We start from the raw sequence: 24,338 nt of genomic DNA on the forward strand, positions 1-24,338 counted from the left end.
ATGCTCTATGTAGAATTTACTACATTTTAGGAAAGTAATTGGGTAGTAGGCCTGTGGTGCTAGGCTGCTGCGCCGCCTGCCCACCCCCGCGCCAGTGCTGGGAGGTGATTTAAAGGGCCCCCACCAAGCGGATGCCACCTGGGGCACATGCCCTACATTCTACTGCCTCTTGCCTCTTGGTGGTAAAGTGTGCTGTCAAGTCAATTACGACTCCTGGTGCCCAGGAGTTTTCTTTGGTAGAATACAGGAGGGGCTTACCATTGCCTCATCCTGTGCAGTATGAGACCATGCCTTTCAGCATGTTCCTATATCGCTGCTGCCCGATATAAGGGTTTCCCATAGTCTGGGAAACGTACCAGTGGGGATTTGACCCGGCAACCTTCTGCTTGTTAGTCAAGCATTTCCCTGCTGTGGTAGGGGCAGGGGATTCTGACTTTGGGATACCAATATTACCGAAGCGCACAGGCCTATTAGGTACATATAATTTCATACACTGCAAACACCAGTGCAAAGTTAAATTTGTATACAACATTATACAGTGTTACACAGAATGCACCCCCATTAGAACTGAATTAAAGATTGTGTTTTCTCAAGTCCCAGCTACTTCCTCAACAAGAACTTGATTATACAGCACTTACCTAAAGGCAGTATTTTAGAGGATGTGTGTGTTTAGCTTCTCTTATTTAATCATGCTTTAATCTAGCCAGATTTGTTTATTCCTCTATCTCCAAGGAGCAAGCAAGGCATGTTTTATTTTTAATTCATAATCATAGCAGAACAAAAAGGAAGAAAAAGTCATATAATCAAAAGCCTAACTAGATACTCATTTTTCTCCAGTGGTATATTAACTTGCATTCTAATTTTTTGTTGTTGTTGTTGCTGCTGCTGCAGTAACTGAATGAATTTATTGGTCCAAATAGCATGATCTAAGGGCACACGATACAGCTACCTTACTGAAGCTAAGCAGATCTTGGTATGGTCAGTGCTTGGATGGGAGATCTATGTATGCCACCTTTGGGGGTGGGGCTGTAGAGCATCTGCTTTGCATGTAGAAGGCCCCATGGTTCAATCCTGGGCATCTTCAGGTAGGGCTGGGAAAGATCCTGCCAGCCAGTGTAGACAATACTAAGCTAGATGGACCAATGGTCTGACTCAGTATAAAGCAGCTTCCTATGCACAACTATTTCCCTGCACTCAAGGGGTCTTTGGATTTATGTCCACCCCACCCCCAGTCATCAGATACCCCATTCCATATGGCAAGCTAACTTTTTTTAAAAACAGAAGGTCGTTTCAAAAGCTGTTTGGCGTGGGGTTTGCTATTCAAAGGAGAGAGAGAAAAAGTCAAACTCCGACTCCGCACAAGGCAAGCCCTTGGATTTGCCAGAAATAGCGTTTGTGAATTCTAGCCATGAGCTGCAGTTTATGGGCCCTGATACTCACACAAGGCTCTAGGCAAGCCAAGATGTTTCTTCCTCCTCATGCTGAGGAATGCTCTTGCTCATGTGGAGCATATCTCAAAACCCAAGAAGACAGGGCAGTTCCTCAGCAGAGCCCTCCTATAAGCACTAGAATCACTGCAGCAGGATGTCAAGGTGCGCCAAAAGCAAAGCACTATACAGAGCAAGTGCGCTCTCTCTCTCTCTCTTTTGTCTGCCTGCCTTCAATCATCTCAGCTGCTCAAAACCACCAGAGATGTGATCAGAGAAAAGCATTATACCAAACATTGTCGAACTAAATCCAAATACAATAAGTCTGGATCAAACTACTGAATAAAAGGCCTGGTTCTGTTTATTTTGCTCCATAAAATGCAGATCCCACACAGAGTTACCATTTAGGCTAACCACTTGCAGTTGCTGAATTTGTACTGGCAACACACAAGGCCAGTGAGAGAAAGATAACAGATAACGAAGCATTACTCTGGAATGGATTAGCAGTTTTTATGGTTGAATGGTAATGTCTTCGAAAAGTTGTTTCCCTGAAATCTAAAATTCATTTTCATTTGGGCCTAGTTAGATATGTCATGTATGTTTCACACATGCCAATGATTAGCGTTTGTTGAGTTACCCTAAAGTAAATTACTGATTGGAGCATTAGTTACTTACCGTGAAAGCTTCTTCCTGTTGATGGATATGAGGACATCTCGTGGGTTATACTTCCTCTGCTGCTCCAGAGGCAGGACTATGCAAATTAACTTAGAAAGCATAACAGGGCTGTAAAGGATAACCCCACCCAGCCAAGTCGAGATAACCGAGAATATCAAGTTAGAGAACAATTTTGAGTAACAAAAGATAATGAAAAAAGGCAGTCCCTGCAGTAGACCTGGTCAACCCAAGCGGGTGGGCCGAGATGTCCTCAGATCCATGGCGACGACACGGCGACAAATATATACCGCTCTTCAACCAAAGTTCTCAAAGCAGTTTACACAGAAATAATAATAATACATAAAGGGCTCCCTGTCCCCAAAGGGCTCACATTCTAAAAAGAAACACAAGGCAGATACCAGCAACAGCCACTGGAGGGATTCTGTGCAGGGGATGGATAGGGCCCGTTGCTCTCCCCCTGCTTAATATAAGAGAATCACTACTTTGCTGAGTTAGCATGGGTACGGGGTATATCCAGCAGCAGGAAGACGCTTTCACGATAAATAACCAACGCAATGTTCCCTGCTGGTGAAAGAGGACATCTCATGGGACATGCCACAGTTGATAAGCCCAGGTGGGAAGTGTCTGGGACTACTGCTGAGAGAGTACCTGCTGTAGCATTCTTTTACCTAATGAGGCTTTGGCAGAGCATTCAGAGTCCATCTTGTAATGGCTTGTGAAAGTAGACAGGGAGGACCATGGTGCTGCTTTACATATCTCTGACAGTGGAGCATTTGTAGAGAAGGCTGCCATTGCTGCTACTGCCCTGGTTGAATGAGCTGAGATATCCACAAACAGTATTTTTAACATGCAATATGCCAGGGATATGCAGGCTTTGCTCCATTTGGCAATACTGGCTTTTGAGTCCTACTACCATGGAAGAAGGGAGATACGATACAAACAAGGCATCTGAGGACCTGCATGGCTCAGTATGTAGATTGTAGGTTTTAAAGCATAGTCTGCTTTGTCTAGCTTGTGCTATGCCCGCTCCAATGGATATGAAGGTTTAGGGCAGAAAGAGGGCAGTATAAGGTCCTGGGATCTGTGAAAAATTGATGGCACCTTGGGGATGGATGATGGATCAGGGATCCGTCTGAGTCCAGTGAGATTATGATTAAGTGTTTGTTGATGGATAGGGCCTGAAGCTCTGACACTCTTCTGGCAGAGATGACAGCTACTAGAAATGCCAGTTTATAAGACAAAAGGTAGAGCTGAATCAAGCAGATGGGTTCGAATGGTGGTGGTGATGGTGGGGGACATTATAACACCTGGAGAATGGTGTGAATATTCCATGATGGGAAATTATGTATGGTGGGTGGAGAAAGCAGCATAGCCCCCAGAGGTGTTCTTAGGACTGGGCCGTGGGGATCTGACTTAGTGGGGGGGGGCCTGGGGGCTTCAGTGGGGATGGGGCTGTGCCGCTGCTAGTGGCCATGCGGTGTGCTCTGCCTATGCTGAGCCGAAATCAGAGGCAGATGGCCCCGCCAGGCCGCCTCTCACTGCCAGAGCGGCCATGTATTTTGCTGTGGGCTGGGCAGTGAGAGGGGCTTTGGCGTGGCAGAGATGATTCTTGCTGCTGCTTAGGGGCGAGCCGGCACTTCAGCTGACTGCGCACGCCACATGTGCCCCAGCCTCTCTTGTGCTGCTGTCGTGCAGGCTGCTGCAGCCAAGAGCAGCCAACCACATGACAGCAAAGCTGCATGCGCTATGAGGAGCCAAGGGAGCAGCGGCGGCGGCGACAATGTTGGTGAGCGCGACGAAGGGTGAGAGCGGCAAGGGGAAGGGACCATCAGGGACACTCCACTCTCCACCAGACCAGCGCCTGGCCGCCAGGCACTGGGCAGCCGCCGCCAGTGAACGAGTGAGCCAAGCGAGCAACAGCCGACAAGCTGAGTCAAAGCCATTAAACCAATAACTGTACTACTTACTACTAGTTCTCCTTTTCTATTGCTGTGTGGCTGCCTGTGGGTTGGGGTCTTGGGTGGCTGGGGAGAAAGGGGGCTTGTTTGGGTCTTGGATGGGTTGCGGGGGAGAGAGGATTTCTGAGAGGATTTCCCTTCACCCTTGCTTTTCCTTTTAGATTCTCTGGCTTTCTGAGGATGAGGGAGAGAATGATGGGTCTTTCCTTTGCCTTTTACGTCCTGCCCCCTTCAAAGACCTCAAGTGTTGAAGGGTCTTATCCAGCAGGTCATTAAACCAGGTATGCCATGCTGGGGGTACTGCCTCTAGTGCACCTGAAGGGGGGGGCAGGGGATGACCCCAGTAAAGTCCACCAGTACCGGGAGTTCTATATTGGGGCTGGTCTGTTTGGCCCTTGATTGTCTGGTTCGGATTCACCATCTGAAGGTGTTTGTGGCCCTGGCCCTGTCCCTGTCCCTTCCAATCTGCCCGCTCTGTTTCCACACCCTTTTTGGGCCTGGTCAGAGCATCCTGGGCAACCTAATAGAGGTAGCTGAACCCACACACCCTCCTTGCCATCGATGCCTGCATTTCCCTCGTGGCGAGTGAGGGATCCTTCTGGCCCTGATCTAGCCCTGCAGCTGGGGCAAATGTTTTCTGAGCAGGCTGGAGAGGCCTAGGAGGAGGTCCAAGTGATGATGGTACTTGGAGAGGGGAATCTGAACCCCCAGCGCTCGCAGCAGGAGGCGTGACGCTTCCCTGGTTCCAGGAGAGTTGGAGATGGTTTGGGGAGGCTTCCCACCTCCTTGGGCCCAGCAAGGCTTGATGTGCCTGGTGTCTGGGTCAGCAGCTGAGGACAATGGCCTCGTGGCACTCAGTGTGCTGCTAGAGGACCTCGTTGGAGGAAAAATGGCTTGCTTTTGATTGCCCTTCGGAAGACATTCCAGATTCTAGGACTGTTCTGCATCATTTCTGCTGGCTACAGAGAAAAGTAAGGAGAAAGAGCAGACAAGACGGAAATACAGAGGGAAAGAAGGGACTTTAAAAAAAATACGTAAAAAAAGAAAGGGAGAATTGTACAGGAGAACTGTAGGATAAATAGAATTGAAATGGAACTGGAAGGATTAGGTATAAAAGCAAGAGAGAAGGCTTTTTGGAAGAGAGGGAAAAAGGCTGTTTCGAGCAGACGCAGGACTATCAGAACTGTGTGGGTTATCCTTCCCAGGGCTATTTAAGCTTTCTAAGTTAATTCCCATAGTCAGACTGCAGGCAGCCCAAGCACGCGGGCATGCGCACACACACACACACACACACACACACACACACACACACACACACAGCTGGGTACCGGGGTAAAAGGACACGCTTGCACCTTTCTACCTCAATAATAGCTTGAGAAAAAAAACTCAGGCCATCCAGTGGGGCAGTGCCAGGATCGAGCCATAGTCCGGCACTCCATATGAGCAGCCCTACCTGGGTAGGACTGTGAAAGCCAGGGTATGGCTGCTCGTGTGAACAGCCTCATCAAGTGTTCAACAGGCAATATGGCATCTGCTTAAATTTAGGTATTTTCTTACTTTGGAAAAACTTCTTGCTACTGCTTGTTCTTTCTCTGCTGCTGCTTAGGCAGGTTGTGGTGAGAAAGCAAAGTCCTGTCCTCGTTTCCTTTGGCAGGTATCCTAAAGGTACCTCTAGAAGCCATTAAATACAGTTTTAGGGAAATATAGAGAACAGGAAACACAGAATCAGGGACTTTGCATGGAAAAAAGTGGACTGCTTAGCCAAAGTATCTAGAGCATGTTCTCTACTACTCAGGGAAATACCGACCTATGGATCCTTCCTCAGAATCCCTCATTTTTAGGAAAGCCCAATATTAGTCTGAGATGGTTATTAAAAAATTCAGCTGGTTCATGGCATCCATCAGCTCTTGGTTGATATTCAGCTTGCAACTAAAACCTGCTGCAAGCATGGCTTCAGAATGCCAGATCTCTTGAAGGGCCTGGTTCAATTGCCAAAAGTTTCCCTTTATTGTCACACACAATAAACTAGTGTTTAAGTGTTTTGGCATCTGATGCTTTCTCCACAGAAATTCAGATACTTAAAAATTACAGCACAATCTCAAAATGTGAAGCGTTTCTTCTGCTGGCAGTACCGAGAACAGAATAAAGCAGGCATCCCATTCTGAAGACTGTATAATTAATCCTTCAGTGTGTGGTACTATATTATCTCACCAAAATTCTTGCAGAGTTCTTTTGGTGCTCCACCATTTTGGCTTCCCTCCGTCCAACATAGTGAGGAATAGAGGAGTTGCGCAAAAAAGCTGCGAGTTCTGGAGTGTCCTCTGGGACAGCAAACTGCAAAGTGAGAGAAAAGTGAACTGCAAACATATGCCACAATTGCTCTAACAGATATGTTGCTTTCAGAGATCTTGAGCTTTATGACTGGGGATTTTTTCCTCATGTAGCTTTATCCTAAGAGATCGGTTTTAATCTAGTGAAAGGATTAGCTACTGCCTAGAATTTTGCAAAATAATATATATATATTTAAAAAACACCTAGATTAAAAAATCTCTGTGTGTGGGTGTGCTTGTATTTTGTATTTAAGCTCCTGGGGCCACATTCTGTTCACCACCACAAATTGAGCATCAGTCTATGGATGCCTAGAAATCTTGTGGTAAACAGCTAATAGTTTTATTGGCACCAGTACATATTTCTGGTATAGGGATGTGCAGAATGTTCCAAGCCTGGAATATTCTAACTCAAAACGGGCTGTTTTGAGTGTTCTGAGCTCAAAACAGAACACCCTTCAAATGGGCCAGTTTCAAGCTTGGAACAGAACAAGCATAAATGGCTGCCGTGCTTGCGCAGAGGTCAGAAGGGTGCAGGAGATAGGCCAGCCATCATTGGTGCCAGATGCTGGTTGGGGCGCAGTTGCTCATGGGGACTTGCAGGTGCAAGCAGTAACCAGGTAATAATTTTTAAAGGTACTACCGCCGCCCCGCACTGCCCCTCCACTCGGACCACTTGGAACCTTAGTTCGTTCCACTGAATGTTCTGGGGATTTGTGTTCTGAGCTTGGAATGGAACACAAATCCCATTCCATACACATTCCTGTTTTGGTATGATCACTTTTTGTGGCTTTCTGGAAAACTAATTATTCCAGCTGAGGGTTTCTGCATTAGGACGAACAACTCTAGATGAATAGCTACAAATATAACATTGGGAGAAAAGCTCTTAGAACTCTACCTATACCAGTTATTTTTCTAATCTTCTTCATATATATTTCTCTGAGGCATACCTCTGGCTAATCCCATGTGTGGCAGCTCTTGTGAGAGTTCGGAGAGCTGCCAGATAGGCACGGGATGGGTGGGGGAAAGAAAATGGCGGTGGCAGCCAGCTGGTGGGCAAAACGCTGGTGGTGAGTGGTGCTGGCCGGCTGAAGAAAATGGTGGTGGGGGAAACAAATGGCGGGTGGGTGGGGAAACAGATGGCCAGGCAGGGAAGGATGAAGATGGCGGGCAGGGGGCAGATGGGGAAGAATACTTCCAGCGGGCAGGGAAGGATGAAGATGGTGCACAGGGAAACAGACTGCCGGGCAGGCGAGGAAGAAGATGAGCGAGGCGGGGGGAGAAAATGCGGCGGGCAAAAAAGTGGCAGCAAAAAAGCGGCAGGGGTGGGGGAGAAAGTGGTGGCGGCAAAGAAATAGGGGTACAGATGCTCTGCGCCAGATCAGCTAGTTATAAAATAAACCATCAAGATTCATTTTTGTATTTCTGTGACTCCAGCCAGATGTCAGTTTTGGAGGAAGCAGAGAGAAATTATATTCTGATCTGAGTCTCACAAACAGACCAAACTTGCATTTTTCACCAGGCCTGAACAAACGAAATCAACAAATTAAACAGTTTATACTCTGATGCTGGCAATAAACATAATGTTGGTATTACTCCAGAAATAAATTACTGGAAGTAACTCACAGAGCAACAGTGAAGGTGATAAACAATTTAGAATACATTAACATGATATATGAAGTAAGGCAGAAAGAAGAGAGCATACCTCACTTGAGTAAGAAAGGGACATAAACTATTAAAACATTTAAGGTCTGTACACGCAGCAATGAGTCCATGTTGCTGTATGTTTCAATTAGACGGGACAGGACAACAGAACCAACTGCCCAGGGAATTATATAGTACTTTTTTCTGGAAGATTTTGAAATAGATGAGACTGGATGAGCATCTATCGGAGGACTGTTTCTAATGTACTGCATTTCCTAGTCAGTACTTATGGCTGGTTGCAATGTAATGTTTTTCCTCTACAGAGTAATAGACATGGAAAATGATATTAGAATACCAGATTCATGCCAGCTGCTGTTCATAGACCTTTCCTGAAAATCCCATGAGTTTCCCCGCTCATTCCAACTATTTTTCAGATTCATTCTTCCACAGATATTCACAGAAGAAGAAAAAACATTTTGTTGCAATTGGCCCAGGGATGGTTTAAGTCTAGACAATCCTACATTTGCCCAGGGATGGATTGAATGTCTCTTGATGTAATTTCCTAAATGATTATTTTGACAAATGAGCACTGTTTGGCTGATATTTTGCTATTAAAAGGTAAGATTAACTCTGGTGTGTTCTTCTTGTGGATGTGAACAACAACAACAAAATCCAGAGGGAGCCATCTACATTTGCCAGCATAACATTGGTTCATACACCCACCTCAGAGAGTATCCTTTCATAAGGTAGCTTAACTGAACTTATACCAAATCATATCCTTGAGTCCATCTACTACTATGGATATTTATATACTGCTCTTCAACTAAAGTTCTCAAAGCAGTTTAAATAGAAAAATATGTAAATAAGATGGCCCCCTGCCCCCAAAGGGTTCACAATCTAAAAAGAAACATAAGGCAGATACCAGCAACAGCCACTAGAAGGATTCTGTGCTGGGGTTGGATAGGGCCAGTTGCTCTCCCCCTGCTAAATATAAGAGAATCACCACTTTAAAAGGTGTCTCTTTGCTCAGTTAGCAGGGGTGTAGCACAGCATTGTCTAAACTGACTGCAGGGACAGAACCACAACGGAACAAGGGGGAGGGCACAAGACTGGCGATTCTATTATATTTAGAAGGGGGAAAGCAACTGGCCTTATCCAACCCCAGCACCCCTATTGTGGTTGTTGCTGGTATCTGCTTTAGGTTTCTTTTTAGATTGTGAGCCCTTTGGGGGTTAGGAGACCATGCTATTTATACATTATTCATTTTTATATGGAAACCGCTTTGAGAACTTGGGTTGAATATCTGTAGTAGTAGATGCCAGAGACTATTGAATCTAGAAGCTTTTGAATGCAAAGTAGGTGCTTTACTCCTGAGCTACGACCCCATCCCCATACAAACACAAATAATCCAAACATGTGACCTACCTAAAGCGCTCTGCATTTATGTTCTTACACATGTAAGCTTCATTTGCATCATTTCCCCCTTCTTTTTTGAGGGGAAAAATTATGCAAGTTGGGCCTATGAGCAGTACATCTGAGTTGCATGGCATCGACGTGGTGAATGGGGAGGATCATGCATGCTCACTCCAGTATGTGGAGAGAATTCTCAGTCAGGTGAGCATGCTCACTTAAGAGGAATTTCAATGTGGGCAGCACTGTTAGCTGCTCTAAGAGAGGAAAGAAAGATGTGAGAACATCTCCAGGAAGACTCCTGGAAAACTAATCTTAAATCCGATGGCTGATGTCCAGACTAAGTTACTCAACTGTACTACTCAGGAGTTACTCTAAGGGGCTACTTAATTTCAGTAGGACTTCCACTGAATAATTTAGTCAAGTTGTCAGCTATTGTTCTCTTAAAAAGGTGGTCACTTGAAACAGCACAGTTCGCTATTAATACAGTACAGCTTTTCATGCAGTTGTGGCATTTTTTGGTACAATTGCACACTAGGGGAAAAAAAAGGATTTATGCCAGCACTGACAAATCATTAGAACTATACAGTGTGCCGCTTTATGTGTACAGCTTGTCTGATAGAGCGGTTGGTATGTGCTTTGGGCTTTAAATGAAAACAGGCTGAAGCTATGTCTAGTAGGCATGTGCACAGACTGAGGTTCATGCACTGGTCCAAATGTGGACTGGTTTGTGGTACCGGATTAGTGTTGCAAAGGTGACACTGGTGAGGGGGTGGAGATCGACACCATTAAAAGCAAGCAATCAAGCAAGCAGGTCCTTACCTGCATGACTGCTGCTCCAGGCAGATTCCTGCTAACGCCATGCTTCCCCCAGCAGCCTGTGTGCAGCAGCGGCACACACCTGGCTCCGCACCTCTGCAGAGGCCAGGTATGTGGTCGGCAACATCATGCTGACCATGCAAATGGCCTCTGCGCATGTGTGGAGGCCAGGTGGTTGACAATGTCATGCATGAGTTGCTGAGGGCAGCGCCACAGCGGCAGGAAGCAGTCATACAGGTAAGAACCTGCTTGCTTACTTTTAAAGGTGCCACTTGTCACCTCCCTGGCCCTGCCTTTGAATGGCTGAACCAGTTTGTAGTTGGGCCGAACTGGTATGAACCAGTTCATGGAACCACAAACCGGTCCACATTTGGACATGCCCAATGTCTAGAAAGAACAACAGTGAGGTATAGTCTAGAGGGGTCAAAATATGTTTTATCATATAAATGAATTCAGTAACCTCTCTTAAGCGTCCCACCTTTATTTCCAAACTGTTGATAGCAGAGCTTGTTTGACATTGCAGTGGTCCATGTGTCTGAATGTGGAGGATGTAGAGAAGGAATTCTTTCCCATTCAGGACTGGCCACTCCACATACAAGAGTGTATCGTTGATGGCACTTGGCCCAATGTTGTGCACCTATTGTGTCAAACAAAATAAATTAAATTAGAAACCTGCAATCAAAGATTTGGCTCATGAGTTCATATTAATATGCAAATTCAGTTCCATTACCATTCTGATCTCACTGTGGTTTGGTCCTTGTTGTAAAGTCACAATGAAGCAGTAACTGGAGCTGCAACTGATAGAATTTTCCTGTAATGATCTATACTCGAGACCTAGAAATCATAACAATCATCTACAACCTTCTTGGCTCCTCCTTTCCTTCAAGCCCATGTCTCCACCACCCATTATTTCCTTTGATGCCTGATTATTAAGACATTGACTACATTTGTTTCTTTTAGTTTCCCTGTCTCTTGTTTAGTTAACCTTCTCTTCTTTTTGCTATAGCATAACCCTCTTCTGATCCCTTTCTAGTTAACTTCAAATCCATGTTCTAGTTGAGTTCAGATCCAAGAACTCAAGCCTTGTCACACACACACACACACACACACACACACACACACACACACACACACACACACACAGACACACTTCCTTTTCTCAATCTATTGAGAAAATAATCTCAATCTATTTTCTCACTCTACAATCTTCCTTTAATACTCTCCCTTCTCTCCTGGTCCACTCAGTTCTCAACAGTCCCTGGTCAAACTGACTTTAATCTCAGCCAAATTTACACCATTCCCTTCTCCTACATAACCTGATCTGCAAACTACTTTGTTTCCTGAACTGAACACTCTAAGCTATTGCACCAGATCAGCCAGTCACAGTAAGAGGGTTCCCTGACACAAGCACAATATACATATGATGATATGTTCCAAGAGTAAGATTTATATGTATTCCATAGTCTTTCAGCTTTTAGGTTTTAGACATAGGTAGGAAAGACCCTTACAAAAATAAGTCACTTCTTATCCCTTTGTTTTAATTTATAGGGAACAGAGTCATAAATAAACAAAGGGTTAAGTTAGTCACCTGTTCTGGGGAAGAGTTATGTTCTTCCCATTAGGGATGTATGAATCAATTCAAGGTCAAATTGATTCGACTCGAATCTGGTCGATTTGAGTGATTTGACCTTGAAACAAATCTGCCCAGTCATCCCTGTACAAATTCAAGCTGAAATTGAATCTCCCCAGATTTGATTAGAATACATTCGAGATTCAAGTTTCATGTTTCTCTTATTACTTTCCTGATTACCAGCTTTTATTAAAACAACAACTAAGCTCTAGCCCTTGTAAAAGTGGTGTTATGGAGCAACATGTACGATCACTATTTTTGAAGTGTTTAGTGTGTAATGACTTTTCCTCATAGTCAATCCCTATGAGGGTTCATTACAAACCAAAGAGTCTAAACACTTCAAAAATTCCTTTTTATTATATTTATAGTTTTAATATTTTTAATGTTGGGTTTTAAATTATTTTAATGTCAATGATTTTAATGTTTAAATGATTTTATTTGATTTAATGTTTTAATGATTTTAATTGTAAATCACCCAGAGTTTTGTTTTGGGTAGTACAGAAATATGTTAAATAAACAAAAAAACTGAGTACCCCACTGGCTTGTGGTTGGGGGTAGTTGGCACATGGGGTGCCACTAATTCCCCCACCCCACCAGCAAAGTATTGGGGTACTCACTTCAGGAATTTTTTAAGTGTTTGGACTCTTTGGTGTGCAATGAATCCTCATAGGGGATTCAAAGTTGCCCTATCCTAACCCTACACGGATCCCTAGCTTTTATTATTTTTATTTTAAAGCTAAACTCTAGCCCTTGTAGAAATGGAGTTATGGAGCAAAATGTGCGGTCACTATTTTTTAAGTACTTGAATTCTTTGGTGTATAATCACTTTTCCTCATAATGAATTTTTGAGGTGTTTAGACTTTGGTATGTAATGAATCCTCATAGGGATTGATTATGAGGAAAGGTTATTAGAGGCCAAAGAGTCTAAACACTTGAAAAAATTCCTAGAATATAAACTGAGTAGTACCCCACTGCCTTGCGGTGGAGGGGGGTGTAGTTGGTTCATGGCAATTGACAATTGGCACTGCCCAAAGCCAGTCAAAATGAATAGAAGAAATGACAGTGTGTAATGAATCCTCATAGGGATTCATTATGAGGAATGTGTGGTCATTATGCTCCATAACTCCAATTCTACAAGGGTTAGAGAGTACCACCCCACCGCCTTTTTAAAAAAATGAAAATTGGGAATCTGGGGGATTTTAAAACTTTTTCTTTGTATTTTTGGGTACTTCCCCTCTCACAATTCCCCTAACTCTCTGTGCCCAATTAAAGACTGTGTCTTGCCTTCCACGAATTTGTCAACCACAAGAGTTTTCAGGAATGGAGCCCTTGCAGTTGGTGAGGTACTGCTGTATACAAAATAACTAAAGACTAAATAAATCCATTAAAAAAATCAACCAAGTGTCTCATTGCCTTGAAATATAGGTGGTAGGTGGCACCCATGGGGTCCTACCCACCATCCCAATTTGGTGCCCCCTGGACGTTTAAAAGTGGGTCAAGTAGATTCAAATCTGAATCAAATCTAATCCAACTCAAATCGAATCTGATCAGATTCGAGTTTGCTGATTCAATAGGACCTTGAATTGCAAAAATCCATTTGTGCACATCCATACTTCTCATCTTAAAGTCACTAATATCTGGCAATTTAACAGTTCAGTTCACAACTGTGATGGTAGAGCATTTATTTACTTATTTAGTACATTTATATACTGCCCCATACAAAGAGTTCCTTGAGCTGGGCACAATATACAATTTAAAAATCAATTTTAAAAACTCTAAATTCGAAGCTATAAAACTATAAGTATCTGTTCTAAGCTGACTAGATCCATGTTCTAAATATTAATATTTGCTTCCTCTCATTGTACCAGAGTGCCATGAAGTAGAAAGAAAAAAGAAAGAAAGAAAAAAGTACACCATCCAGTAGCACTAATTCAGATATAGTGGTGTTGCATCAGAAGTCAGACTCTCCCTTTGAACTTTTGCATTAGTAGTAACAACGCATATTCTCTGTGTGTGGGATGAGTTTTGTTCTGGGCAGCAGTATTAAGGCAGTGTGTGTGCATATGCATTCAGAGTGGGGTCTTCCTGATTAAACCTGATCCCTTGTGGGATCTAAAATTGACTGAGCGGACAGCAAATAATGTGTGAGCGCATGCACAGGTGTACGCCTTAGAGGGAACAGTGGTACCAACCATGCTGTTGTGGTAGCCTCCAAAGCAAACAATGAGTGTGACATCCATTCAGACAACACTCCACAACCCTGTTGCAAACCATCACCTTTTTGCTGTCTCGTCCCTTCCCCTCCCCCTCTCCTTGTGTAAACCCTTAATGCTGTGAACCTCACATAATTCTTTTTCAAAGCAGTCTCCTGTGTACTCTATAAGAAACGATGTAAGGATCACAGCTTAAGAGCATGGTGCTCATGTTATTCATACACGCTAATATGTGGTGCTAGTGATAATCAGAATATTCAACTTGATTCCAAATTACGACTGGGATATGCAGCCCTGTCTTGAAACTTTCATCTCAGCACTTGCCTTGCAAGATTTACCCTCACAATTTTGTTTAGGTTTTGTCATTTGTATTTCCATTGGAGATTACCCATTCTGTCCTGCCTTCTGGCTTTCAAACAGGAACCATATGTGAAACATCCTGTTTCACTCTCAAACATGGGTTATCTATAAAATTCCAAGAGATTCTGAATTCATGACATTTTTTCAATGTGCGTGTTTCTAGGCTGTCTCCTTTTCTTCTAATCAGTGATTTTTTTAGGATGAATTTATGATGACATACGCTTGAAGATAAGGAAGGTCATATTTACTCTGAAATGTGGGTTTTAATTAATTTTAAATTCTCATTTTGTCATAGTTTGGCTCATCTAGTTTGCTTGAGGGGCAGAGACAATTATAGTATACTTAATTTTTGGGATCATGGTAGTGAATTAAAGGGTAAAAATAAGTTTTATCATAATGCTCAACAGTTCTCCTAAAATGGAAGGAATGAGCCCTGGAGAAAACCAAGGAAACTCTTCACCTAGTAAACTGAGCATTAATGTGAACACAACCCCAGAAAAAGACAGTGGGATGGCTCTTTTACTAGTACTTTAATAGATTAGGGTGACAATAATACATGTAACATTTAAACAGAAGTCACAACAGGCCTGTCACTCCCTATTGGGTGCCAGGCTTTGCAGTTTAAGCACAGAAGTAGAAATATGAATGAGACAAGCTTTCATAGATTCAATCAAGTTCTAGCAACACTTCTGGATCCCTCTTGAATGTTTCCATGTTTGAAGTTTCAACATTTTTTATAATGGGGAAGCCATTATTAAGAATGATTCTGCTCAACGCATGGTTATATTGAGTGGGAAACCAGAATGGTTTTTAGAATGTCATTGAGTCTGTAACACTTTGTGCAAAACTTCTCCAAGGATCTGGGGAGAAAGAGGGCTTGAGACTGCCTCCAGGGAATCAATGCTTCCCATAGCCAGATTCTGCTCTTTATTTTTTCAGAGCTTCACATTGTGTACAATGTACAAGTAAAGTAAAAGTACAGTAAATGTGGTAAGTGTGATTCCCAACCAATCTCAGTGCTCCATGTTTCGACTATCAAGTTTGGTGGATGAGATTACAGATCTCCCATTTATGCAGGACTGAAAAAGGGTTCACATAACTTTTCTTCATCATGAAATGTGCATTTACAGTTACCTCAGAGCAGAGTAAATACATCCGAGTCATATAAAGGAGTCCGACACTTGTTCAGATTGCGTGCCAGATTGTATTCAGAAGAGTTTATCTATGAAGATGTCTGAATATGTACTAGCCAACACAGCAACACAGTTGTGTGAATTCACCCTAAACCTTTACAGAGTTTTTTTTTCTAAACAGCTAGACTTGTTCATGGGCCACTAGTGAACAAAATTAAGCAAAGGCCTAACCTGGTGCAATACCACCCTCCCTATTAGACTCAAAAGGGAGACAACCTGCTAGTGCAGAAATGGTGGTCAAATTAATATCGTAAACAAGAGTGTGATTAATGCTTGAAGTGCAGCTGTTTGAAAACTGTGTGAAGGTGCCACAAATGAAGCCAATTTTCAAGTTTTGTACACACAAATATTTTAGAAAGCTGGTGGTGGGGAAGTTTAGCAGTCTGCTGTTCAAGATGGAATTTCAAAATGTACTGTATTCCAATGGCATTTAATACATATCTCAAGATAAACAGATTTGTATGATATAGCTCCACAGGGAGTTCTGGCAATTTCATCTATGCCAAACTAACTCCTTTTTCTTTTTCTTTCCAGAGACCAAAAACCCATTTCTGTTTGCGTGTATGAGTTGGGCCAAAGTCCAAGTCTCACATCCAAATATAAGCAGTCATACTGTTAATGATACATGCCATCAAGTTTTTCTTTTTTGCAGATTGTTTACCTCATATATGTGTTCTACCAAAGGTCCAATGTCATCTTCTTTGGTAGGCTCATCTTTTGGTTCCCAGTCATAAATTGGTAAAACAATTTGTGGTGGATGAGAGACTCTGAAATGGGTCACAAACACAGCTACATCAGATCAATTATCAGTTATATTGTGTTTAACAAATTAAACATACTACGACTGACTGAAACTGGAAAAAATAGACAGGATAATAGCTGGAAGCTAACTACAAGACATTCCACACTGCAGTGAGTACCTATGTTAGACCTCTGCCTGCTAATTATATATCTAAATTAACACTTACAAGGCAGAGAAGGGCTTTCACATTGGCTCGGTGTAACACTTTCCCATCAGCTGTGCATGATGTTAGCTACCAGATATTTCCTAATTCAGAGATAACATGCCCCTATGATTCGGGTTCATCGGAGTGCTGGAGCATGTTTTTCTCCACTGTGTTTTCTATCAAGAAACCCGCTCACTTCTAATTATGCTGGTCTTAAAGGATTTGCCAAGCTGCTCTGAGACAATGAGGCTGTTCTCACACGCAGCCCCAGCTCAGGTTAGGCTGCACATAAGAACTGCCAAGATTAGGCCCAATCCTGGCAGGGTAGAACCGCCTAGCCCCGTTTTCAAACCTGGCTGTTAGCTGAGGTTATGGGAGCAAGCGCTCCCTTAACCTGAGCTAATTGCTTGTGTGTTTGCTGGGGCTATGTTTAGCCACAGCGGACACAGAGATGGGCACCTAAAGTGCCTGTCTCCTGGGGGAATCCCCCAATGGATCACGTGTGGTGCATTGCGGAATTCACAGAGGCCAGGATAACGAGTTGGTAGCAGATTCTGATTAGGTGAATTTTGATTGTTTCTACACCAATTTAATTATTTTATCTTTATTATGGCTATAGATTGCAAATCGGATTATCCACCTGCACCCCTGCACTCGCCACACACTGTCTTAATTTCTGCTGGTCAAGGGCTGAAATAAATATTTGACTTTGACTAATTGCAAAATTCGACTAACTGCAACATTTGACCCATTCGGAGTACTAGACCAGAAGCTGCTTTATGTTCTGGACTGGTCAATTTTATCACTGTATTGATCTATATGGGTGCAGCAGAAGAACTTTCAGTTATGAGTAAGGTAAATGGAGCCAATAGGCTCCTCCACCCATTATGTTTTGTATAGTTTTCAGGCTACCAGTGTCAGGTCAGGACTAGTGCCACAGTAGTGAAAAGGGGTGGGGGAGAGGGAGTTGTTGCCATTGCTCCACAGAAATAACTGCCCATATACAGCCCTAGAGTGACGCAAGTCAAAGATTATTGTTATTTATTTATTTAATCACATTTTTATACCGCCAGATCTCTGGGCGGTTTACAAGACAATAAAAACCAATAAAAAGATTAACACATTAAAATGTAAAATATTAAAACTACTAAAACACAATTAAAACAATGTCTAATTAAAAGCCTGGGTGAACAAATGCGTCTTGACTGCCTTTTTAAAAGTTGTAAGAGATGGGGAGGCTCTTATTTCAGCAGGAAGTGTGTTCCAAAGCCTCGGGGCAGCAATGGAGAAGGCCTGTCCCCGAGTAGCCACCAGACGAGCTGGTGGCAACTGCAGATGAACCTCTCCAGATGATCTCAATGGGTGGTCTGGTTCATAGCAAAGAACGTGTTCTCTTAAATACCCAGGGCCCAAGCTGTTTAGGGCTTTATAGGTTATAACCAAAACCTTGTACTTTGCCCGGAAACTTATCGGCAGCTAGTGTAGATATTTTAAAATGGGAGTGATATGGTCTCTCCGAGATGACCCAGAGACCAACCTGGCGGCCACATTCTGGACTAACTGCAGTTTCCGGACTACGTACAAAGGCAGCCCCACATAGAGCGCATTGCAGTTATTCATTTAAAGCCCCATTTAGGTTAGCTATGGCTAACATCTGGGAACTCTGCCAGCTCAGAACTTCATTTCTGTATTTATTAACAGTAATCAGATTTAAGTAGGATCCAGGCACCAGAGCAGTTAACACCTAGAGCAGACTTGTTGTAAAAACAGTTCCGTGCTGATTTCAAAACTGCCACTTCTGCAGATGGTTTTGCAGTTTTGATTTGTTCTCTCCAGACTTTGTACCAAGAAAGAATTCAAACAACAAAAAATTTTTTAAGCAATTGTACATTCAATTTAAACCCATACTATTTCAAATAGATTTTTAAAAAAAACAAAACAAAGACACTCCCCAGCCCACAGTATCTCTCTGTCTCCTAAAAGAGATGGAGCACGGGGCATGAGCCTGGGGGGGGGGAGGCCAACTAGACCTCGTGCTGCCCAGCATTTAAATGGGGGCCATGCCTCTTTCTCTGCTTGGTTCAGAGTAGCATCAACTTCCCTATCAACCATTGAAATGACAGTGTATAACTAGTGGGTCTCCAGGGCCTTAACATAGAAATGGTTTGAAGTTACAATTGAACCAGTTATAAGTGATTGTTGTAGAAAACACCAGTGCAATTGCAGCAAACACAAATTATGTGTAAACTGAAACAGACCTAAGTTTTGCTACCCCAGATAGTAGATGCGGTCTACGTCCTCCCCACTGCAGTTTCCACAACCCCTTTCCAACCTGCGAAGTCATTCACCGCTACCAAACTTCAGTCCTGGCTAATCAGAAGCCACGTTAGAGGGAACAGAGGAGAAGAAAGTACTGATGGAAGCATAGCTATCATACAATTGCTAGGTGCTTCACTGCAGTTCCCTCACAAAATGCTGTAATAGCTTGCCAGGCTCCAAGTATGGCACAACTTTGATAGAGGAATATCTGGAATTGTGGTTTTATTCTCAGGATATGGTCCCCCCTCCATCACAACACTTAGGAAAGAGACAGTTGTGCATGAACTTAGCTATAACATTATTTCACAAAGACCATCATTTCACCCAAACATTGAGTAAGGGAAGCACCTGTCAGCTTTTCCCAATGGTTTAATACCAGTGCAAACGACCAGACTGCAAAGCTAAGGTATATCCATTTAAATTGTTAAATTCACATGTGGAGAGCAATAAAGTCCAGTTTCATTTTTTAAGGGAACATTTTTTTGGGGGGGGGGGACAAGAAAAGAAAAACAGCCATTTTAGATGAGGCGTTTGCTTAACCAAATACATATTATTTCACAAGCAGATTTTCTTTCCGGCAAGAGTATCCATTTTAATTTTCCTTTGGAGATTATAAAACTGATTCATTTCATGTGATGTTAGCAAAATGTATACAGGATATATAGTTTAGGAGTGACAAAATTATTACTAAGACTGGCCATTTATTAAGATAAGGTTGAGCGAAACAATTTTAGAATTCTGTGTTCAGTGAACTGTATCCTTCTTCGTAAGATGTTTAGATTTGGAGAGTAGATTAAGAGTGTATGTTAGGAATATGTAGATTTTTTCGGAAGGATTTTTATAAAAGTATGCTGAAAATAGCTGATATTTTATTAATAAATAAAGGCTGCAATCCAAAACCCATTTACTAGCCCCATTGACCTTAGTGGGACTTGCTTCTGAGTAACCATAAGATTGTGCAGTAAGGAACTTGGCCACTATTAAGAGAATTACACAATTAGTTCCATGTGCCTCCTGGACCTCTGGACATATCTTCTTGAAGAGGTGCTCCTGATGATGCAATCTAATCCAGTTTGGAAACAAAGATGTTTCCAAAGCAATTTGTGATACAGTGTGGGAATGGTGCTTCAAGGGAATCCTGCTGAGTGCATAGACACCTTTGGGCAACCTAAAGGAGCTCTCTGGACGATGACTCTTATCTGAACTCTATTACGACAACGAAGAGACTGTTACTGATTATAGTGGGCTGTGAGCTAGCTCTGCCTGAGCTCTGTTCTTTTTAGTTTTTAATTATTTCCAGGGTTTTATCTTTTTAGGGATTCCGAATAATTAATTAATTAATTAATTAATTACATATCCACCCCATTTTTCAGCCAGGGTTGTAAGCCACTTTGAGAACAAATTAAAATTGGAAAGCTTACAGCACTTATAAGAGACAAAAATTTGGAATGTTTCAAAGAAGATTGGGAACCATTTTTGCTTTACTTAAAAAGAATTATTTTTCTAATATGGACTTTTCAGTAGGGTTTGAAACACAGTAATAACAGCAGGTTGGGTTGGGTAAAATTGAGTAGTATTGTGGAATATGTATGTTTTGAATTATTATAGCAATGGTTTATAAGTATAGTTATTGTGAACCTTGCAGATAGGCAAGTGGGAAATCAATATTTACTTACGTGTAGTTGCAATTTGAATGTAAAAGCTATTGTAAAATCCAATAAAAATTTAAAATGGCAAAAAAAGAGAGAATGAATTAAAATCCATGCTAAAACTGCAATATAATTAGGGATATGTTGGTGTGTAGGGGGCAATCTCTTCTGGCTTTTTCCTTTAGAGGGAGGGACCAGGGGAGGTGCCAATGGATTTAGGTGATGGGAAGGATGAGAACATGCAGAAGCAACTCTTCCATTGATCTTTAGATTCTTCTGGTCCTTAAGAGTTAGTGGTTGATACTTTAAGGCAGGCCAAAGCTGATTTTGTGCTAATGTCACATGCTGACCCAAATTTGCATCGCTACACCATACAAAACCACTACGAATGAATGCAGCGTAGACATACTGTGCAACCTGTTAGAATGAGTGTGGGACACATGGCCATTTTCTATTATCTTTCCTATGATCACAGCCAAGTATATTTTGAGCTAAAGATGTTCTTATTAAAAGGTTCAGCATTCTTTGGGGCTCCCCATCATAAGCTGCCATAAAGGGGGGGGGGGAATTAAAGATTGTGCCGTCGAGTCGGTGTCGACTCCTAGCAATCAAATTCCATGTGATTTTCTTGGGAGAATACAGGAGTGTTTACCAGGGCCTCCTCCTGTGTAGTATGAGATGATGCCTTTCAGCACCATAAAAACTTTTAAAACTGAGGTTTCCAAGTGTGTGGTTCTAAAAGGAGGCTTGAACACACAGTATCCCTTAATAAGGTGCCCTCAAAGTGAATCTCACCAAGAGGAGAAAATGAAGCAGTTGGTGGACAAGCAACATTGATGTGTGCACATGCAATCATTTTAAAATCATTTTTAAAGAATCTTTTCTCTTCAGGACTTCTTTGAATTTTTCACATTTTTGACAAAGCACCCAGTTTTATGCCTTGTTCAAGTGCTTAGATCCAAATTTACCTGGAAAAAGAAACCCCTCTGACACAAAGCAGAGAAGAACAAGGAGGATTTGCATGACTGCATTTGTACACATTCGGAAAGTGACCTTAATTGCACATACAAAACAAATTCAGAAAGGTAGGGGAGGAGGATGACCACGTGTTCAATAAGCAACCAAACTTGCACTTCCAGCATTAAAAGCAAAACCTAAACCATTTGCTATCAGGAGCTTAGGATGAGCCTGATTCTTTTTAACTATTTGGCCCAGTAAACTGACAGAAAAGTAAGGGAGAAGAGACAACCCAGTGGAAGACTGGTGAAATCTGAAATATCTAAGGCAAGGTGGTCCAAAGTACATATCAAGAGAGCTAGTGCTCAGAAATTGAGCCAGTGAGAGAGAGAGAACAGCAGTCGTATACTACGTAGATGCTATTTTCATAATCAGCTCTGGCATACTGTTTACACTGATTCTGAGATACCATTACTGTGAGCAGAGGCAGTTGCGTGATGCCGATGGTGAATGCAAAATTCCAAGCACACTACATTTTTGCACACCCGTGTGAACTACAAGTTTGCAATGGTATTCTAAGATTCAGTGCATACACCATCAGCTGTCACTCGACTGCCTTCACCTGCATTCATGGCAGGTTGCAGCATTTACTACACTGGATTCAGTTGTGACATTAGGATCGGACTGTGAGCAAGTAATAGGATAACAGCTTCTGGGAAATCAGACTGTGGCTAGGGAGGAGTGTTGCTTTCCCACCTCACTTGCTGGCCCAATGGTACAGGGATGTCTTCTCGACACACTGTAGTTTGTGCAGATGAATTGAGATTAGAATATAATAGGCTTGTTCACAAGACCATTAACTGGATAGGACAAGTGTCCTCCTACCCAGGTTTGGGAGCTATGTATGGTCTTGATTTTCGGTTGTGTGCGAGTGAAAAGCAAGGTGGGAGGCGAGAAGCATGACTGACTACTAAGCATCAGCTGAGTAGGACAGTTTTTCCTCCTAAAGGTAAAGTGTGCCATCAAGTCAGTGTCGACTCCTGGTGACCACAGAGCCCTGTGGCTGTCTTTGGTAGAATACAGGAGGGGTTTACCATTGCCATCACCCGTGCAGTATGAGATGATGCCTTTCAGCATCTTCCTATATCGCTGCTGCCCGATATAGTCCCATTGTCAGGGAAACATACCAGCAGGGATTCGAACTGGCAACCTCTGGCTTGCTAGTCAAGTCATTTCCTGCTGCGCCAATAAACCTGGGGACAGAATCAGGGTAAGGCGTGCTCATCCTGCCCAGCTGACTCTTAGCAGACGATCATGCCTCCTAACTTGCTTTATACTCACTGAAAATCGGGAGTATGCACAGTTACCAAAGCTGGAAAGGATGCTTGTCCTACCTAGTTAACAATTGTGTGAACAAGCCTACTGTGTATATATTAGATATAAATACCTCCCTGGGATATGCTGAGAAAGAAATAATTGTTTTTAGCCACACAAAAAATATTTACTGTTCTTCACAGAAAAGTCAATAACCAATGAGTAAATGTACAGTCTACCTATTTGTATGGAATGGTAGTGTCAGAAACTCAGACTCTTACACTTCAAAGCTTCTGGGAAAAGTATTCCCAGTGGAATGGGAAATCAATTAAACTTCTAAACGAGAAAGCTTTTTGAGGTCAGTCACCATCTTGGGCCCAATTACCACTCTGGCCTAAATATTGCACTTTTACCGTATACCAGGAGAGACAAATGTTTATGTTCATTTCAAATGTGCTGAAAATAAGGTACTCACCCTAGGAGCTGTACTTGAGCCACTGCGCTTATGTCAAGCTGAAGGTCAACCAAATTGCTGTTGGCTTTCACCTTGTTGGAACTAAAACAGATTTGTGTAAAACGTTTGTTAATTTTCAGACAAATAAAACTGGAAGTATTTTCACTTAAGCACAAAATGTTAAAAATTCATTTTTAAAGAGTGGAAACAGGAGAAATTATATGCTCTCTGGTATTGCCCTTTGTTAGCTTGAATGACGTTCCAACCAATTTATGAAAAGAATTCTTTCTTTCTTTCAAAGAAGGAAAGCAGAAGCTCCCTCTAGTTTATTATTTATTTATTACATGTATATACATCCCCATCCAAACAGCTCTGGGTGGTGCACAGACGTAAAAATAAAACCCACCAATCAGTCCTTTAAACACAATAATTACAAAACAATTTTAAAACAATATGAAACCATTGACAATTAAACCATTTAACACAGTTTAAAAACCCTGGAAAGCCAGTTCAAACAGATAGGTTTTAAGGGCTCTTCTGAAGGCCAATAATGAACTCAAGCTACGGGTTTCTGCCGGGAGTGCATTCCAAAATTGAATAAATAAATTCCACAGCCCAGGGGCAGCTACAGAGAAGGCCCGCCTCTGAGTAGCCACCAGACGTACAGGTAGTAACTGGAGACGGACCTCCTCAGATGACCTTAACATGCGGTGGGGATCATGCAAAAGAAGGTATTCTCTAAGGTAACCCAGACCTAAGCCGTTCAGAGCTTTAAAGGTAATAACCAGCACTTTGTATTTTGCCTGGAAACGTATTGGCAGTCACTGCAAATGTTTTAAAACAGGCATAATATGGTCACTCCAGGTTACCCCAGAGGTGTTCTGCCTGCCGCATTTAATTTTATTTATTTATTTATTTATTATATTTCTCTACTGCCCTCTCAAAAATGGCTCAAGGCAGTTTACATTAAAACAAAACTAAAATCAATTAAATATTAAAATCAAGAACTGTAAAAAAAAACATAAAACCATTACTAAAACAA

At 42.3% G+C, this 24,338-nt stretch overlaps 1 protein-coding gene across 1 annotated transcript in view; it reads right to left on the minus strand.

Annotated features, from left to right (window-relative positions):
- The window catches only part of ITGA8 (integrin subunit alpha 8), a 175,619-nt gene that overhangs the window by 44,787 nt on the left and 106,494 nt on the right, over positions 1-24,338 (minus strand). Inside the window, exons 23-26 of the mRNA XM_053265690.1 lie at positions 23,318-23,398; positions 16,318-16,423; positions 10,739-10,897; positions 6,272-6,394 (exon numbers count right to left, since the gene is read on the minus strand). Coding sequence (XP_053121665.1) covers positions 6,272-6,394; positions 10,739-10,897; positions 16,318-16,423; positions 23,318-23,398 — 469 coding nt within the window. The remainder of the gene's footprint in view (positions 1-6,271; positions 6,395-10,738; positions 10,898-16,317; positions 16,424-23,317; positions 23,399-24,338) is intronic.

The sequence above is a fragment of the Hemicordylus capensis genome, chromosome 6 (assembly GCF_027244095.1).
Source record: "Hemicordylus capensis ecotype Gifberg chromosome 6, rHemCap1.1.pri, whole genome shotgun sequence".
Taxonomy (NCBI): domain Eukaryota; kingdom Metazoa; phylum Chordata; class Lepidosauria; order Squamata; family Cordylidae; genus Hemicordylus; species Hemicordylus capensis.